The sequence below is a fragment of the Pipistrellus kuhlii genome, unplaced genomic scaffold (genome assembly GCF_014108245.1).
Source record: "Pipistrellus kuhlii isolate mPipKuh1 unplaced genomic scaffold, mPipKuh1.p scaffold_m20_p_5, whole genome shotgun sequence".
NCBI classification, from domain to species: Eukaryota; Metazoa; Chordata; class Mammalia; order Chiroptera; family Vespertilionidae; genus Pipistrellus; species Pipistrellus kuhlii.
The window spans coordinates 80,462,053-80,480,728 of record NW_023425551.1 but is presented as its reverse complement, the minus strand read 5'-3'; the positions used below and the strand labels follow the sequence as shown (position 1 = coordinate 80,480,728).

At 52.5% G+C, this 18,676-nt stretch overlaps 1 protein-coding gene and 1 long non-coding RNA gene across 8 annotated transcripts in view; one reads left to right on the top strand and one right to left on the bottom strand.

Moving 5' to 3' along the window:
- SCUBE3 (signal peptide, CUB domain and EGF like domain containing 3) overlaps positions 1-17,164 on the top strand; it is a 35,099-nt gene extending 17,935 nt beyond the window's left edge. For 2 of the 7 annotated variants that reach the window (XM_045572741.1, XM_036413292.2), the window contains exons 7-23: positions 1,475-1,522; positions 3,408-3,524; positions 5,093-5,215; positions 5,660-5,776; positions 6,260-6,385; positions 6,669-6,785; positions 6,936-7,040; positions 7,330-7,446; positions 7,751-7,909; positions 8,141-8,356; positions 8,687-8,848; positions 9,054-9,221; positions 9,689-9,850; positions 10,274-10,471; positions 10,911-11,063; positions 11,194-11,273; positions 13,070-17,164. In XM_045572741.1, the coding sequence (XP_045428697.1) occupies positions 1,475-1,522; positions 3,408-3,524; positions 5,093-5,215; positions 5,660-5,776; positions 6,260-6,385; positions 6,669-6,785; positions 6,936-7,040; positions 7,330-7,446; positions 7,751-7,909; positions 8,141-8,356; positions 8,687-8,848; positions 9,054-9,221; positions 9,689-9,850; positions 10,274-10,471; positions 10,911-11,063; positions 11,194-11,273; positions 13,070-13,219 (2,318 nt within the window). In that variant the 3' untranslated portion in view covers positions 13,220-17,164. Of the gene's footprint in view, positions 1-1,474; positions 1,523-3,407; positions 3,525-5,092; positions 5,216-5,659; positions 5,777-6,259; positions 6,386-6,668; positions 6,786-6,935; positions 7,041-7,329; positions 7,447-7,750; positions 7,914-8,140; positions 8,357-8,686; positions 8,849-9,053; positions 9,222-9,688; positions 9,851-10,273; positions 10,472-10,910; positions 11,064-11,193; positions 11,274-13,069 lie in introns of all 7 variants that reach the window. The other 5 variants (XM_036413296.2, XM_036413295.2, XM_036413291.2 and 2 more) reach the window with 4 other exon arrangements.
- On the bottom strand, positions 101-12,264 carry LOC118705087. The gene is made up of 3 exons (XR_004983597.2): positions 11,511-12,264; positions 1,799-1,803; positions 101-111 (listed from the first exon to the last, which is right to left on the bottom strand). It is a non-coding gene; the product is annotated as an uncharacterized LOC118705087 (long non-coding RNA).
- Positions 17,165-18,676: the final 1,512 nt, after the last annotated feature.

Genomic DNA, 18,676 nt, shown 5'->3' with positions numbered 1-18,676 from the left:
TGAATTGGAGTTTTCTGACTCCAGGGTCTTTCCCTCTGTAGCCTTTCTCCCCTCCGCTCCCTCACTTCTCTCTCCACCACCTTCCAGGGGGACTCCCTCTGGGCTCTGCCTCTGGCCTCTCACCTCAATGCCAGCCTCCCATCCTCTTGCCCTGCTCTGGGGCCTTCTTAACACCGGATCCCTTTCCCAGAATTCCTAGGCCTTACTTCCCGCATCTTCAGGTACCGTGGATGCGTCTAACTCCGAATCCCTAGTCTTCAGGTCTTTCGTGAAGGCTGATTACTGTGTGCTCTCGGGGTATTGAGAGGTGAAGCGGGAGTGAAGGAAGGGCTGGCCAGGCAGGGGCGAGTCAGCCTGCGGGCACAGTACTCCTGGGTAGAGTTTGCCTTGCGGGCGACAACACGCTGGGGACGAGAAGTGTGCACGCAGCCCCTCTGTCTGTCAGTCATGACAGTCAGCTAACTGAACCCCGTTAGTCAACACGACTAAGACAGTCATGACACACAGTCAAGCTGCCCCCCATCTCACTCCAGAGACCCACCGGTCTCTGCAGACAGTGTGGCCTTTCCTCAGCACAAGAACGGGAGCAGATGGTCTCCCGCAGCACCTGCTCCAGAGACTGGCACCCAGGGCTCGAAAGTTCTCTAAGTAAACCTCCCCTGCTCTGTTCCCTCAGAACTAACTCTTCAAAGACCCCTGAACCTTTGGGGTCTTCCTGTTGCCTTCTCTAGGCTGATTGTACCAGCTCTTTCATTTCTCCTCATAAATCTAATTCTGCTTTCCACACCTTTCCTCCCTCTCCCCCCTCCCCCCGCCCCCCCAGTCTCGCAGGAGAACTGCATGCAGTCCCACGGGAAAGCTGCATGCCTCAGGACGGAGCGCGGCCCGTGTGAGGGTGGGTCCCTCAGCAGGTGGTCCTGGGCACGGCTGCTTTGGGAAATACCCTATTAAGCTTGAGCTCTTCTCTAATGCAAGACCCATTCTGCCTTCTAGGCCACGGCCAAGTGCGGCAGAAGAGAGCACACAAGGCTGTTCTAGAGCCCACAGCCATGTTCTTTCCATGATCCTCATCTTCGTCTCCAGTAGCCCTTACTGACTTTGCCCTGACCTCATTCTCTCCCGCCCTGGCAGGCGGGGGCTTCACTGTCCGGGGCCGTCAGGACACAGTGTAGTTGAGCAGAGGGTGGGCATCCTTTGGGACCTGGCCGCTGGAAAGACGAGGGTGGATCCCAGCTCTGCCTTTGGCACGCTGTGTGACTGCCCTCTCTGAGACTTCCCCATCAGTCCTTTGGTGGGGGCCCAGCTTCCCTGAGGATACCAGGCAGGACAGGCTGGGGAGTGAGTTTGGAGTCTCAGGCTCATCATATGGGGACAGCGGTTTGGGCCTGGGGAGAAGGGTGGGGAGGGGCCGGGGCTCGTGGGCCACAGTGGCTCCTGCCCAGCATCTAAACAGCTTTTTTACAATGTCAAACAGGGGAAAGGCGGCTAGAGCAGCACATCCCCCCTCAGGCCGTTTCTAATGGTAAATATGTCTGCTCTCTCCGCTTGCTCTCACTGGCTTGCTAGGGGAAAGGCTAACCCGCTGGGGCTCCCACTAACCGCATGCCCTCTGGGCCCGGCCTGGCTGCCCCGGCCTGCCAGCAGGGCTCCCCTGGCAGCCTGGTCACGGGCCCACCAAATGTCCTCTGAGTCCCCGAGAGCTGCCCAGGAGCCTTCGTGCTGGCTTTGTCTTTGACCCTATCACTCTCCTTTTCTCCTGCCCCTTCTTCTACCTTGAGCCTCCCCCACCTTCTAACACTCACCCTGCCCAGCCATCGGCCCTCCCTTTCTCTCCTCCTACACAACTGAAGACCCAGCAGCTCCATCTCAGCCCACTGTCCACCCTCCTCGGAGCTCCGTGCCCACGGTAGTACAGTCCCAGCATCCCGCATCTCCGCGCCCTCCATGGGGTGTAGACCATGGCCTTTGAGTTCAGACAGGCCTGAATTTGAGTTCTGGCTCTGCCGCCTTCTAGCTCGGCTGAGTCTGCCTTGACTCGCACAGGATCTCTGCTCCCCTCTCACTGTTCTGGGCTTGGGGCACCTCTTCTTATGCTAAGAGCGTTTTTGGGGGAACGGCGGGGCATGGAGCCTGAACTCAGGTTCCCTCCATTTCCTCCCATCACCTTGGGGAACCCCAGGAGAGACAAGGCTACATAGGAGAACCCACTGTGGCTGCCCCAAACCTGGGCACTGGAAGACCAGGCATGACCAGGGCCCCCAGGCAGTTGGCCTTCTATTATAGTACCCCAGCCTTGCTGGCCTCCTCAGTGACAAAGGTGGGGCCGAAGTTTTGAAGTCAAAGATTCAAGGCAATAGTCCTCTCTGGTGCCTTTCTCATTCTGACTCTGAGAACCACTCCTCTCTCCCTCGCAGAGGCCTGGGGATTTGTCTCTCTGATGGGAGAAACTAGGCCCAGAAGATGGCCCACACTCCTCACAGCCCCTGTGCAGGGCCTGGCATGATTTGAGCTGATGGTTTTTTCCTGCCTCACTGACACTCCTCAGCTGCTAAACCTGTTTTTCTCCTGCTCTGAATTCAGAAAATAGGGCAAGTGACCCATCCATAAATCCCTACTCCGACCTCTCAGCAAAGGGAAACTTACCAGTCCAGAGGGGGTGACAGAAGAGACAGCGCTAAGGTCCTGTAACTCTCTGACCTGCCTTCCTACCCCTTCCTGCTCTGACTCTGCTTCTTTTGCCCCCTCTGCTGCCCTCCCCATCAGGAAAGTAGAATGACGGAACAGCCCGCTGATCTCCACCCGGAACTACAATAAAAGGAGGGCTTGGGAGGAGCTGTGGGTAGCCTCGAAGGGGCTGGGAAATGACTGCCGTCTTTTCTGAGGACCAGCAGCCAGTCCTGAACTGGATTTGTTCTTAAAACAGAGGGACAGGGAGGCAGGGAAGGATGAATCGGTGGCCATCAGCTGTCTTAGGAATCACCAGGCTCATTCTCCCCAGGATTATCCCACCATGACTCTCACCCTCCAAAGAGGTAGTCAATGGAAAGAGGGGGGAACTCCTGTCTGCCCCTTCTCATTCCCTGGTAGCGAGTGCTCCCACCCTCCTTGCACCCTCCCTCTCTGCCTCCTCCACCCCTCAGCACATTCCTGCCTGACAGCTCTGGCTTGTACCTGCCTCACTGCTGTCCACCTTGTTTCAATCAAGTAGGGGGCAGGGACGTGGACTGCTTGGCTGCACTGTGAGGGGCTGGGGGCTGGGAGCCTCCGCTTACTGCTCCTTGTAAAGCACAGGGAGGCAGCCGAGGCCTCCCCTCTGCCCTCGGGCCTCCGTGCTCTCCGTCACCCTAGAGTTTGGGGTTCCTCCAGGCTGATAACCTGTTACCATCCCTGGCCTCCCTCCTAAACAGAGACCTGTGCTGTCAACAACGGGGGCTGCGACAGTAAGTGCCACGACGCAGCGACAGGTGTCCACTGCAGCTGCCCTGTGGGCTTCATGCTGCAGCCAGACAGGAAGACCTGCAAAGGTGAGGGGCTTCAGAGGACGGGCGTGAGGGGAAGGGGCTGAGGTGGGGACTGAGAGGGTCCCTGTGATGGGACCAAACCTCCCGCACCCCTGGAGGCTCCTGATGCTAAACAACTGAGGTCAGAACTAAGGCTTGTCCGCTGCCCACCTTTCCCATCTCTGTTCAAGGGGCACAGAAGTCCAGCCAGTCCCTTAGTGTCCCCGGCCCTACACCACCTTGGTTCCCCTACTTCCATTCCTGTCCCCTGCAGATCCTTAACCCTCTTGGGAATGAACATGCCATTTACATGTGTCCCTGGATCTAGAAGGATATTTGAGCCTGTGTGTGCATGAAGTATGTTCCATACCCTCTTATCCCACATGGGCAAGGCCTTCCCTGTGAACAGGCTCACTGTCGGATGGGAGCACTGATTCTGGAGCCTGGCTCCTGGGTTCGCTCTGCCTCAGCTTCCTTCTGTGATCCTGGGCAAGTAACTTGCATCTCTGTGCCTGAGTTTTACCACAATGAGGGTGCTTGCAGAAGGTTGTACGAATTAAAGGAGTTATAAATTATGAAGTACTTAGAACAGGCCTGACAAATGATAAACACTTTGGTTAGCTGTTATTATGGCATACTTTCCCACACTGGGCATCTCTTTCCTCTCCTTTAATGAGCCAGGTCTACGGGAAGGTTGGGGAGTGCAGGGCAGCCATGCTGAAAACAGATTCATCAGGGCTTGTTCCCTGGTCGCAGGAGGGAGGACTGGAAGGAGGTCTGGGCTCTTTCTTTGTGTCTTTTGGCCAACAGCTGGCCCAGAGGGCTGGGGAGGGCTGGGGCAGCAGGTCAGACAGCCAGAGTTGAGAGGTTTCCTGCTGGGAAGGACTGTTGACAGGTATGCTGAGAGTGAAGTGGAGGGCTGCCCCTCCCCCAAGTAGGGGTGCTTAGCCTGGGTCCTGTCTGCCACCAGCTTGGGGAACTTGACCTCAGGAAGGAAGCTGCTCACCCCGCCCCCCCCCTCCCTTCCTAGTGCTGAAAGCTGCCTCAGGCCTGAGTCTCTCCAGATCTCTCCCAGTCCAGCCCCTGCCTGGCCCTCTCCCCTCCCCCATCAGCTACCCAGCCTCACTGGCTGGCTTTTCCCCTCTGAAGAGCTGTCCCTTTGACTATGCACGTCTCTGTGCCATCTCCTCACCGATCCTGCTGGGCGCCTGTGGCAGGCGGGGGGAGGGAGGGGGGTGGCGGGGGGGGTTTGGAAATAAACCCCATCCTCCAGCCATCTGGAGAAGGGCCACCAGCAGCAGAGTGAAGGGCATGGACTAGCCCTGTTGGTCAAAAGCCCACCTACTTCCTGCTCCAGGCAGCTACCCAGGGCCTGACCTGGCTCCCCTGCGTCCCTTTAGAGGACTCAGCCTGAGGAAAGGTTGCTAACGGCACAGACAATCCCTGAACAGGGAAGAAATGGGAGAGTCAGAAGGGGCAGGCTCGGGGCTCTCCATGATGTTAGCGTGAGGGAGCGCGTGATCCTGTGTCCTTGTTTGTCCCCGGCCTTCAGCATTGCCTTTGATGTTCTCTACTCTGTCCTGCTTCCCCAGACATAGACGAGTGCCGCTTGAACAATGGTGGCTGTGACCACATTTGCCGCAACACGGTGGGCAGCTTTGAATGCAGCTGCAAGAAGGGCTACAAGCTTCTCATCAATGAGAGGAACTGCCAGGGTGAGTGGACTTGGGCCAAGGAGAAAGTCCTGGACAGGTTTGGGGTGGAGAGTTTCAAGCAGGCCGGAGCCTAAGAAAGTCTCAGACACTGTGGAGACTTTCTGCAAATTAGCAAATGTGCGCCTTCCGGACGGCCCAGCTCCACACTGGGTGCACGGCTTGGCAGAGTGAGGGTGGGTTTCACCCCAATCCCTATCCTGGGCAGGGTCTGACCATCCTAACCACACGTAGTGGCCCTGATCCAGAGGCATCCGGGCTCGTGGTTCCTGACTCCAGGGATCCAAGCGGAGGGGCCCGGGATGGGGAGCATTGCTGAGTTGCCTTACGTAGGGCTTTTAATTCAGGAGAGAGCCAAGGCCTCTCACTTGGGCCCTTCACCTGAGCAAGGGGTCCCAGGGCCAAGTCGCCCAAGACAGACTCTGGCTTGAATCCTTGCTCTTCCAGATATAGATGAGTGTTCCTTTGATCGAACCTGTGACCACATATGTGTTAACACACCGGGAAGCTTCCAGTGCCTCTGCCATCATGGCTACCTGCTGTATGGAGTCACCCACTGTGGGGGTAAGCCAGCAAATTTGGACCCTCAGCTACCAGGCCCCTCTCCCTCCTCACGGTTCAGCTGAACAAGCCCCTGAGTTGGCTTGTGGCAAATCCCCAGGCACACGTGCCATGTCTGCATCCATCGTGATGAAATGGGAGGAGTTGAGACAACAGGTACCAGGGACTGGCATCCTGCCTCCAAAATGTCTGTCTCCCCTCCCCGTCGCTTCCCCTAGACTCCTGTCCTTAGCTCCCAATGTGAGCCCCGCCGGTAGGTAGCAGTGGGAGGCTTTAAGAAGCTCATCACCGTGGCCACTTCTCAGTCATTCTTTTGACTGTGGACAGAGATAAAGAAAGGAAGTCTTAGGCTTGACCCCTTCTCAGACCGGTAGTCATCTTGAAATGCCTGGAACTCTAACCAAAGGTCCTTACCCACTGCCCACTCCCTGGCTCCTCCTTCTCCCCCACCAATGTTTGTCGGTGACTCCCTGCTGCTCCCCACAGATGTGGACGAGTGCAGCATCAACCGGGGAGGCTGCCGCTTTGGCTGTATCAACACTCCTGGCAGCTACCAGTGTACCTGCCCAGCAGGCCAGGGCCGACTGCACTGGAATGGCAAGGATTGCACAGGTGGGCATCGCCCTCTGCTGGCCGAAGCTGGCACTACCATTTCAGGGGTTCTGGAAAGCAAAGCATTCCATGTTGAGGAAAGTGAAGTAGTGATAGGGGTGGAGAGCGTAGCTCCTTGTTAGACACATGAAGGGTCCGGTAAATAACCTTTTATCCCTTTATCGGTCTCTGTGTTAGTTACAATTACAATTCTGCGTGTAGCCCGTTCTCTTCCTCCACACTGCCAGCTGAGGGAGGGTGAGGACAGCAGGCCCGCTCCTCCTCAGCTTCTCTCCCTTCCTAGAGCCTGTGAAGTGTCAGAGCAGTCCTGGTGCCTCGAAAGCTATGCTCAGCTGCAACCGCGCTGGCAAGAAGGACACCTGTGCCCTGACCTGCCCCTCCCGGGCCCGGTTTTTGCCAGGTACATAGGAGGGGCTGTTGGAGGTTCCAGGGAGTCGGGGGACTGGGGAGGAAGACTGGCTGTTCAGACAGCAACTCTGCTGCCCTTGGAAATGTCCAACCAGTGAGGGGGTGGGGGCAGGTCAGAGCTGTGACAGCCCCCTTCTCTCAGAGTCGGAAAACGGCTTCACGGTGAGCTGTGGCACTCCCAGCCCCAAGGCCGCTCCGGCCCGAGCGGGCCACCCCGGGAACAGCACAAACACCAGCCACTGCCATGGTGAGCACCAGCTGAAGGCCTGTTCCCACCCCACTCTCCTGCTTACTGACCCCGGTTTTTATTCATTAACCCCGACCTTACTCTTTTCTGGATCCCCTTTCTTTGCTCTGCAATTCTCCAGCCCGGCTGCCTTGCTCCCCCTTCCCTAGCATCTGATTGCCTTGGCTTTTGTAATCCCTCTCCTCCAGCCAAGCCCTGGATTATTGCCCAGCTTCTCAACGTCCCCCGCAGCAGCCCTCTCACACTCCCGGGGCTCCTAGGCTCTGCTGAGCTTCTCCCATCCCTCTAGAGGCTGCAGTGCTGGCGGTTAAACAGCGGGCCTCCTTCAAGATCAAAGACGCCAAATGCCGTTTGCACCTGCGCAACAAAGGCAAAATGGAGGAGGCCAGCAGAATCCTGGGGCCAGGTTTGGATTGGGGACCCCACTCCAATAGGTTGTCTGGCCATCAAACCCTTTCCACCCCTCAACTCTTCTGCTTAGTGAGATCGCCCAAAACCCACTGGGCCCTGAACTCTAGAAAGAGCAGGGGCCAGAGCAGATGTAGGCATAGAGCCCGAGGAAATCCCAGGGTATTCTCCTAACCAAGTAAAAGAGGAGGTAGAGGCAGGCGGAGCGCTGGTGAGGAGGGCCAGCCTGGGTGGAGGGTGAGGGCTGGGGGAGGACTTCGCCCCCCCAGGAGGGGCCCTGGGCTGACAAGGCCTTCCCCCAGGTGCTGCATCCTGCTCCGACTGCCAGGTCACCTTCATCCACCTCAAGTGTGACTCCTCTCGGAAGGGCAAGGGCCGCAGGGCCCGGACCCCTCCAGGCAAGGAAGTCACTCGGCTCACCCTAGAACTGGAGGCAGAGGTCAGAGCCGAAGAAACCACAGGTGGGCCTGGGAGCACTGCTGGAGGAGGGCAGGAAGGGAGGGCAGAGGTAGGGAAACCACAGGTCTCAACAGCAAGGGGGACGGGTGGAGCCTATACTAGGGGCAGACCCTGCCTAATGCCAAGCCCAGGAGCCAGCCCTCTCACCTGTAGCCCCTAGCTTTGCTCTTTCCCTACTGCTCACAGCCACTCTCCTCTCTTCCTCCTCTGGCTCATACCACCACCTGCCACAGCCAGCTGTGGGCTGCCCTGCCTCCGACAGCGGATGGAACGGCGGCTGAAAGGGTCCCTGAAGATGCTTAGAAAGTCCATCAACCAGGACCGCTTTCTCCTGCGCCTGGCAGGCCTTGATTATGAGCTGGCCCACAAACCGGGCCCGGTAGCTGGGGAGCGAGCTGAGCTGGTGGAGGCCTGTAGGCCTGGGCAGCACCGCGCGGGGGCCAAGTGTGGTAAGGGAGCTTGCTGGGATACAGGGGAGCATGGGAATAGGAAGACCCACCTGGGGCCTGGCTCAGAGCAGAATTCATGACGGCCTCAGTTGCATCTCTCAAATTGTGAGGCAGCCAAGACCTCCTGCCCCTCCCTAGTCCTGAAATCTAGGACAACAGGTGGGGCCACGACCCTCCTGCACAAGGCTTTGGCCCCTGATTCTTCCATGCAGAATATTCTGTTTCCAGACAGAGGTTCTCCTTAAATCTGGGGGAGCGGGAAGGGGAGTCCCAGGCCTGGGTGGTGGGAAATAGGGGGGTGGGTGGCTAGCACAGCCGACTCTCCCTCAGTCAGCTGCCCGCAGGGAACGTATTACCACGGCCAGACGGAGCAGTGTGTGCCATGCCCAGCGGGCACCTTCCAGGAGAGAGAAGGGCAGCTCTCCTGCGACCTTTGCCCTGGGAGTGATGCCCACGGGCCTCTTGGAGCCACCAACGTCACCACATGTGCAGGTGCCAGGGGAACAAACAATGCAGAGTGGGGTAGGGTGGGCACTGGGATGCCCATGGGCATGGGAATTCCCAAGGGCAGGCCCAGGCTCCAGGCTCCTCTCCTAGTGAACATCCTGTTTGTGTGCCTCTGTCCCCTGAGACTGGGTGACCCCAAAGGGACGACCAGGACCACCCCCATCAGAGTCGGGCCCTTGGTTCATTGTAGGTCAGTGCTCACCGGGCCAGCACTCTGTAGATGGGTTCAAGCCCTGCCAGCCATGTCCACGTGGCACCTACCAACCCGAAGCGGGACGGACTCTGTGCTTTCCGTGTGGCGGGGGTCTCACCACCAAGCACGAGGGGGCCACCTCCTTCCAAGACTGTGACACCAAAGGTGAGTAGGCTCCTCACCCCAGCAGGAGACTTCCCTTCCCCAGGCCCTTCCCCAGACTCTCCAAGCCTCCAGAGTAGACCCAAGTTTGCTGCTCCGCCGTCTTCCCCAAACCAAGAAAGGCCTAGCTGCCTGGCCACCCACACCATCCTGCTCCGAGGCCCCGTCCTGACCCACCGCAGCCATGAGCCTGGGAATTGGGGGATAAATAACAATAAGTTACCTTTGGAAAACTGGTGGCAGTCTCCCCAACACTACAAACGCGTTCTGGTGCTCAGCGCCTGAAAGAAAAGGATTGACTCTGTAGCCGACTGCTGTCAAGCTTGCCTTCCCTGCCGGGAACTCTGGCATGACCAGGAAAGGCTGGGACTCTGGGAGAAACTGTGGTGTCTTTAGTGTCCTGCCCATCCCATGTCCCAGAACTCTCACTCGCCTGCCACCTTAACGGCTACCTTTCCCCTTGCCTGCAGTCCAGTGCTCCCCTGGGCACTACTACAACACCAGCATCCACCGCTGCATCCGCTGTGCCATGGGGTCCTATCAGCCTGACTTCCGCCAGAACTTCTGCACCCGCTGTCCAGGAAACACCAGCACTGACTTCGATGGCTCCACCAGTGTAGCCCAGTGCAAGAGTATGTGCAGGCCAGGCTGCAGAAAGGGGGCTAGAGAGGCCGGGAGCAGTGGGCACAGGAAGAAGGAAGGTGGGAGTAAGCCAACAGGGAGCGGGCCTGGGAGGTGGATGGGCAGGGACGTCCCACCCTCTGTCTCTCCCCAACTCACTCAGGCTCGAGAACAGTTGCTGGGATGGGCCCTGTAGCACTCTCTCCCTGCAGACAGGTAATGGGGAGGCAAAGACAGGTGAGGTGAGATAAGAAGGTACTAAAAGAGCAGGAGGGAAGGTGGACCCAAAACCTGGAGAATGGATGATGAGCTAAGAAAGGTGGCTAGCTACCTACATGAGTCTGATTTCTACTTCAGAGCTCTTCATTTCCCCAACCCATTTCCCCACTGACTTCACTTCTCTTTCTTGCTCTGTCCACTGCCCTTGGCTACAGATCGTCAGTGTGGTGGGGAGCTGGGTGAGTTCACTGGCTATATCGAGTCCCCCAACTACCCAGGCAACTACCCAGCTGGCGTGGAGTGCGTCTGGAACATCAACCCCCCACCAAAGCGCAAGATTCTTATCGTGGTACCCGAGATCTTCCTGCCATCTGAGGACGAGTGTGGGGACGTCCTCGTCATGAGAAAGAACTGTGGGTGGCTGCAGAGTTGGGCCAGGGAAGGGCAATCCAAATCTGGTTGGGAGGGAAAGAGAGGAAACTGGTTCAGGAAGAATTGGGGCAGTGGCAGGGAGGCCTTGGGAGGAGAGAAGCGAACAAAGGAAAACGGTGGTGCTCATGGTTAGGAAAGGCAGCACTAGGACTAGAACTCCAGTGGTGCCACTGTCCTTCTCTAGCACTTTTGCTGTTCCATTCATTTAAATGTCAGATTTCTTCCACTTTGTGAGTGCCAGGATGTCAGAGAGGATTGTGGAACAAGCTCAGGGGGTGGGAGACCATATATGTATGGGGGTGGGGACGGAGCATGCACAGGTGACGCCTCTCAGCATGACTCCTCCTCCCACAGCCCTCGCTCCAGGAGGGCCTGGGGAGCAGGCCCTACTGCTCCCTGACATGCTGCTTGCCTTCCCAGCCTCCCCATCCTCCATCACGACCTATGAGACCTGCCAGACCTACGAGCGCCCCATCGCCTTCACAGCCCGCTCCAGGAAGCTCTGGATCAACTTCAAGACAAGCGAGGCCAACAGTGCCCGTGGCTTCCAGATCCCCTATGTTACCTATGATGGTGAGCAAGGGCAGGAGAGCCAGGGAGGTGGCTGAGAAAGGGAAGGCTCAAGGGCCTGGGGGGGAGGGGTGCAGCAAGGGAAACAGGAGGGTTCCCACCCCTTAGCTCTTCCCCTTGATTGACTTTGCAGAGGACTATGAGCAGCTGGTAGAAGACATTGTGCGGGATGGTCGGCTCTATGCATCTGAAAACCACCAGGAGATTTTAAAGGCAAGTGATTATAAATAACAACAATGGCCAACATTTAATGAACATGTATGTAACAATGTGCAGGCAACATGCTATGTGCTCATATGAATATTCTCATTTGATACACACAACTGCTCTGTGAATTAGGTACTTTCATCATTCCCACTTTATAATTTGGAAATATGAGGCACAGAGAATTATAGAAGTTTCCCAGAGGTTAAGCTGAAATTTAAGCCTTAGCCCACCTGACTGCAATACAGCAGTTCTCAACCTCTGGGTCACGATCCCTTTGGGGGTCGAACAACCCTTTCACAGGGGTCCCCTAAGACCATCAGAAAACACAGATATTTACATTATGAATCATAACAGTAGCAAAATTACAGTTATGATGTAGCAATGAAAATAATTTTATGGTTGGGGTCACCACAACATGAGGAACTGTATTAAAGGGTCACAGCATTAGGAAGGTTGAGAACCACTGCTGTAGTATTACCCACACCTCGGGGAAAGACAAAGGGAAGATGAGGAGATGTAATGTCTTCTGCATCTTCCATAAAAAAAATCTAGGGTCTGGCCACTGTAGCTCAGTGATTAAGGACCAACCTATGAACCAGAAAGTCAGGGTGTGATTCCCAGTCAGGGCACATTCCCAGGTTGCAGGCTCAATCCCCAGTAGGGGGCATGCAGGAGGTAGCCAATCAATGATTCTCTCTTATCAGTGATGTTTCTCTCCGTCTCTCTCTCTCTCCCTCTCCCTCTCCCTTCCTCTCTGAAATCAATAAAAAATATATTTTTTTTTAAATTTAGGGAAAATTGGTTATAGAAAGATGCTTTTGCTTAAGTCCCTTCCTTCCCTTACTCCCACAGAAAAGCAAATTAGCACAGCATTTCTCAGAGTTAATTCAGTAAAGACCTCTTTTTTTAAAAAAAAATGTCAAGGTCTTGGTGCCAGCCATTTTATTTTATTTTTAAAATATATTTTATTGATTTTTTTACAGAGAGGAAGAGAGAGGGATAGAGAGTTAGGACCAAAGGGTCCTAGGTTTGATTCTGGTCAAGGATACGTACCTAGGTTGCAGGCTCCTTCCAGCCTGGGCCCTGGTCAGGGCTCGTCCAGGGTGCTCAGGGAAGGCCTCTGAGAAGAGACCTGAATGAGGTAAAGGACTGCCTATCAGGCAATCGGGAGAGGAAGGTTCCAAGCCCCGGAGCATGGGAGCAGTGTGGCATGTTCAAGAACTTTGAGAAGGCCAGTGTAGTCAGCAAAATAAGGAAAATTTGAAAGGATGGAGGAGAGAGAACAGGGCCCAGATCACATTCAACGAATGGGCCATGCAAGGGACTCAGCTTTACTGAGTGAAAAGAAGCAGAGAAGTGTTTTAAATGGACATGACCTAATTAAACATTTTTTAAAGGCCACTCTGGGAAGAATAGTCTGTAGAAGCACAGGGTAGGTGGAAGCATGGAGACCAGTTAGGAAGCTCTTGCAAAAGTCCCAGTGAGAGATGATGGTGGCTTAGACAGGGTGCTAGCTATGGAGACAGTGAGAAGTGGTCAGACTCTGGGTATGTTTTGAAGGTAGAATTAACAGGACTTGCTGTGGTTGTGAGGAGTCAAGGATGGCTTCAAGGACTGAGAATGGAAGGCTGGGGCTGCCACTGACTGAGCTGTAGATTCTAAAGGAGGAACAGGGAGTGGGGGTGGGGATCCAGCTCACCTCTGTGCAGGCCTGTTAGACAGCAAGAGGAGCTGCTGCTGAGGTGAGGCGGAATCCCTCTTTCCCCTGCTGCCACTCACATTGCCACCCGTCATCTTTGCAGGACAAGAAGCTCATCAAGGCCTTCTTCGAGGTGCTGGCTCATCCCCAGAACTACTTCAAGTACACGGAGAAGCACAAGGAGATGCTGCCAAAATCTTTCATCAAGCTGCTCCGCTCCAAAGTGTCCAGCTTCCTGAGGCCCTACAAATAGTGCCCCTGTGCCCAAGACCCAGGTTTTGAAGACCCCAGATTCCTTAGTCCTCAGAGCCGGCAGCCCCCACCTCCAGATAAGGAACTCTCTCCTCTTTTAGAGAAAAAAAAAATCACTATATAGACTAAGAACTCTCCCTTTCTGTCGCTCTAGTTTCCTTTCCTTGTCTCTCTGTCTCTTCTCTCTCTCTTTACCTCTCTCCTGTTTTTCCTTTTCCTGCATTCTCCCTGGAAAAACCATTTGGTACTAGCTGTATTCTCCCTGAGGGGTACAGGAACAGTACTCCTTCCCTCCCCAGCCACATCCCTAACCCCTTCAGCTTAGAAGAACACTAGAGGCCCAAGAAAGAAGTGGGTCTGCTGGGGAGTGGGGAGGGAGAAGAGGGCTTCTGCCATTATAAGGTTGTGCCTTACTAGTCAGGAACCAAAATGCCCCCTGGCTGGGCCCCCCAGCTGGCCCCGAGGTGATTCTAACAGCCCAAGGTTCTGCCAAAGAAGCCTTTGACTTGCAGGCTTAATGCTAGCACTGGTCCTCTGGGGCACGTGGTGTGAGCTCTGGACCACGGGTTTGAGCTCCGGACTGCCCACACAGCCGCTTCTGGGTCTAGACAGCTCCTCCACTTCCGCCAAGTCTGCTTGGGTCCAATCCATGAGGGCTTACAAAAGGCCCAACCACTGGGCTAGTGGACACCCGCCGAGTGAGGAAGAGCAGCAGGCATTATCACGTGGAAAGTGCTGCTGTCCCTCCCCATGAGGAAGATTATATATATAGCTCTGCAGAACAAAAACCAGGTTCTATAGCATCACCAAGAAAAAGAAAAAGAAAAAAAAGGCAAAGGAATTGCATCATCTAAAGGACTAGACTACAGAACAACTGGAAGCCAGCCTCAAACCCTAATCCCTTTTCTTGTCTTCCCTGGCCCAGCCATCCCCTCACCCTGATACGAGTGCTCCCTGGGGGAGCCCTACTCCCCTTGCTAAGTGCCGTCCTTAAAGAAACGTGGCTGCTAAGCAGAAGCCAGCCTGGGCCTGACCCCAGATTCGGCTTTCCCTTGAAGCCTCCATTGGCTTGTGGGTTCCGCCAAAGAGGACCCCACTCTGCAGCCAGCCCAGAGCCACCTACCTCTGGCCCCAGGCCGTGGGCAGCAAGAGGAATGTGTGTGCACTTGGCAAGCCTTCTGCCACCCTGTCTACATCTAATAAGTGCAATCATTTTGAGTCTATGTTGTCTAGAGGGAGGGGTTTTTGTTTTCTGGATTTATTTTTTGGTTTTGTTTCTTTCTCCTGTGTTAGAGCAACCCTATTTATAGCTGCCCACAACAGAAGAGTATATATTTGGAGCGAAGAAAAAGGTTTTGAATCTCATGAACTCTGAGTGCTGGAGCATCTGATCTGTCTGTACTCCTCACTCAGTGGCCATTCAGACCTCCTAAGCTCTTGGTGTGGGTAACCCAGGGCTGTAACTCTGAGGCACCTGATGTGTAGGACAGTAGTTCTGGGGACTTCATGGAGCAGGAAGGAGAGGGACCTGTGTCTGCTAAACCAATCCTGCTATCCCTGTGCCTCTCCATGATTCAGTATGGACCTCATGATTTTAGAAGCGGATGGAATTGGTCAGTGATTCTCTACCCCGAGAGGGAAACCTCCATCTTTTCCATGCCTTCCTCCTGTTTTTCCTTGGCGTGCACATGGAAGAGGACCTGGACATACTCCCTGGGGAAGGGCTGACTAAGGGCCCTGAGGCCAGAGACAAGGCTGAGGAAGCCAAGAATAGGACAGGTATCCAGGCATGAAGTTGTTTGCCTGAACTTGGCCATTCCCTCTCTGAGTTGACTTCAAGCCTAGTTGCCTCAATTTCCATGCGTAAGCCTAGATCCTGCACATTCCATTGTCAATCCACTGCTGCCTGTAAAATTATTTTCCATTTGTTCCTTCTCATTCCCCCAAAGCTGTGGTCCTATTCATTGAAAGGCTACCAATTGACTCATAGTGTTTATTTCTAAATGACTGTTCTAGGCTACTGCTCCCCCAGGAGACTCAACACTAAGAAGCCTGACCTCCATCCCCTTTCCCCAATCAGTAGCATTTACTATCCAAACAGCCTTAAGGAGTACGTAGCCAATGTCACAGCTATATCCCCTCACTTCCACTAGCCAACACCATGGCTCTTAGGGCTGGAGTGTCTGGCTCTCTTCATCTCTCTCAATCAAAGAAAGTATCACTATACAGATCTAAAATGGCTGCCTCCAAGCAGGGAAAAGGTCAGTTAATCCATACTTCCTGGGATATGTCATAAAAACTGATTTTTTTATTAACTTTGACCATCTTCATTCTCCGCCAGAAGCTAGGATAACGCTCTGATTCCTCTCTTCCTACCATTTGCACCTCTCGTAGAAAGCTAGCCAGAGTGCTTCCCAAATTATGCCTTCAGGGCCTGGCTTCTTGCACTCTTCCTTTCCTGACACCCCATACATATACAAACACACTTCCTCCACTCGTTTATTCCATGGTTTCTGGGACCTGCAAATGATTTCCAGTTTGGAAAGTATAGGCCATGAGGCTTCTTAACTGATGTCAAGACAGATCTTGGGAGAACAGGTGAAGACCTGCTAATGTCCACCAAGTTGAATGTAGGTTGTCCAAACGGGGAGGCAAGGGGAAGGGGAAGAACCCAGACAAAGCTGTTCACTAAATCTATGGAAGCCAGCCCTGGGGCATCAAACTAAATAGACTGAATCAGGAGTCAATACTCAGGGACTCTAGGCCTTTTCGGGGCAGACAGAAGAGGACTGGGGAAGTGGAAAGACAGTGTAAATGGGAAGTCTTCAGGAGTCAGCCCAGAGGCCACTCTGCGGGATGGGTTTTTACAGGGCCACAATACTGTAAGGCTTCCCTTCTCTTACTACAAAACCTGCCCTGATCTGAGTCGGAATGGGAAGCCATTTCTGCAGAGGCTCTGAGCATCAAGTAATGCATATCAAAAGGAAGAAGTCCATGTGTAAGCCTAGATCCTGCACACTCAGCAACATGTAATCCCTTTGACTTCTCTGCCTCCCTCTTTCTGTATTAGACCAGGCCCATTCTCTAAACCTGAGGGAACTGTGAGTCAGGAAAAAAATTATCAAAGTCTGGACGTGAGCTGCCACCTGCCCTAGGCCTCCAAATGCCCAGAGGCTGACAGTGAGCTGTGACTGCCCTGACTTCCCCAGATTGATGTAGTTTGGTGGGGGCTCATATTTGTTGCTGAAAGTTCAGTAATACAGTCCTGATTTTTGGTACTAATGAAACTTTATATTCGAGAATGTTCTCCATATGCATATGTAAGGTGATTCTGGAATGGATTAGGTGGTCATATCTCAAAATGTCAGAAAATGTTATGGAGCATTCAAACTTCTGTATTTGCTGCTTAACCTCAATATAAGAGGCTCAGACTAGGAAGGGAGACAAAGGATAACTGACTATAAGCAGGAAATAATGTTAATCTGCTTGACTTCTTAAGCACGGTAAGAAAAAAATGGAAGCAAACAACACAAGGATGTCTTTAAATTCAACCTGTCTCAATTGTAGTACATCCTGTCTTGGGCCATTATTTGGACTAGTAACCCTTTAAAGAAATATATGATTACAGGGAACAGAATCCCCAGTTCTGTTACCAGCCTAGCTAGACAACACGGACTATAGCAGTATAGACAAACTGAAAACTTTATTCATTTGTGTGAACTGAACTGAAGTTTCAGAATAACCATTATCAACGTGGGAGGCTTTCTTTATTCCATGCAGAAGAAATCTCAAAATATTGTATTTATATCTGCCTTCCACTGTTGCCGATATAATAAGTATCTCTTACACAATCAACAATAAACAGTAAATGATGCAGTTCATAGAATATTTTGCACTTGGAGAAAAAAATGTATCTGAACTTGTAAAAAGAAATGTTTGGATTTTGTATTGTCCTTTTTTATTATTATTATTATTAAAATACTTAATGAAACTCCTCGGCCTGGCATCTTTTCCTCCATCTCAGTAGCTTATCCTAGAGCTGGAAAAAGCTTTGAGGACATAAAGTGTCTTCTAGTTTCTGGACTTACCCAAATTTTTTATTTCTCCACCTTATTCTAATGTTTTAGAATTTGAAAAGGTTTGTCCCTTTTGTCTATTTTTAAAAGCAGTATCAAAAATTAGCCCCTAAGGGGGATCTAGGGAGCAGGGGAAATTTAGGATATTGTTCGTCCTCATCACAATACATTTCCCAAAATCTAGCCAGGGCCATAAGTGGCTCAGACACCTCCCTAGTTAAGATGTCCCACCTGTGGCGAAGTACCAGCAATGAGATTCACCCAAGGTTGTGCTTTTTATGCAGCACATTCTATGCCATCAAATAGAATTATGAAATTTTACCGCCATTACTACAGGGCATGGGGAGCAATCTCCAATCTCATAAATGAATAGTCCCAAATTCTAGGTTCAGATGACAGGTAAATCTTAATTGTTGCAATTTTGTAATTCCTCGAAATGAAATTTGGGGCCACCAACTTGGAGCCATTCTCTGACTTCTCTCTTAATCTTCTTATATTACAAAAACACCAAGTCTTCCCTCTTCTGCCTAGGACACTTGCAATGATGTGCCAGAATAATGTATAGCCCAGAGCCAGTGGAGTATGGACCTGCTAATATCAAGCAGTCTTTAAAATAGGGTACATGAAGACTTTCCAAGGCAAGGAATCAATCTGAAGAGTTTTAAGGGAATGAATTTTCAGAACCTCAACTTTCTGTAGGGGAAGAAAATGGAATTGGGAGTTCAAGAAGAAAGGAAAAACAATTAAATGTTTGTATATTTTTTTAATGGGTGTTGGTGGGCCTCATATATTTAGAGTATTTGGAGTCCAGTGGCTACATTTAAAAACGAAGTAATGATTTTAGTTTAAAATGTCAAAACTCACAGTAAGTCAGAATTACCCTCTACAAGTATTTAAATATATGATGGAAAATATAGATATCAACTTAAAAATTAATAATGGGGTACACAGTTCTTCAAAATTCTTTTATGGAGTCTATCTTAAAAAAAAAAAAAAAAAACCTCTGAAAATCGCTACTCTATATGGCATATTGTAAGGGTGGGGACCAAAGGCAGGACAGAAGCTGCTAGAAATGATCTTCAATCACCACTCCAAAGTATTTTCCTCACCAGTTCTCCCACGTACCTGAAATTACCCACCACCAGAATCTTATTACTTCAAATGCAGACACTGGTTTTCTAGAGAGGTTTTTGTTTGCTTGCTTGTTTTGTTTTTTATTTATCTTGGAGAGAGGGAAGGAGAGGAAATGGAGGGAAGGAGGGGAGAGGCACATCCATGTGAGGAACATCAATCAGTTGCCTCCCATGCTGGCCTGAAACCTAGGTATGTGCCCTGAGTGGGACTCGGACCTGAAATCTTTTGGTGTAGGGAACAACTCACTC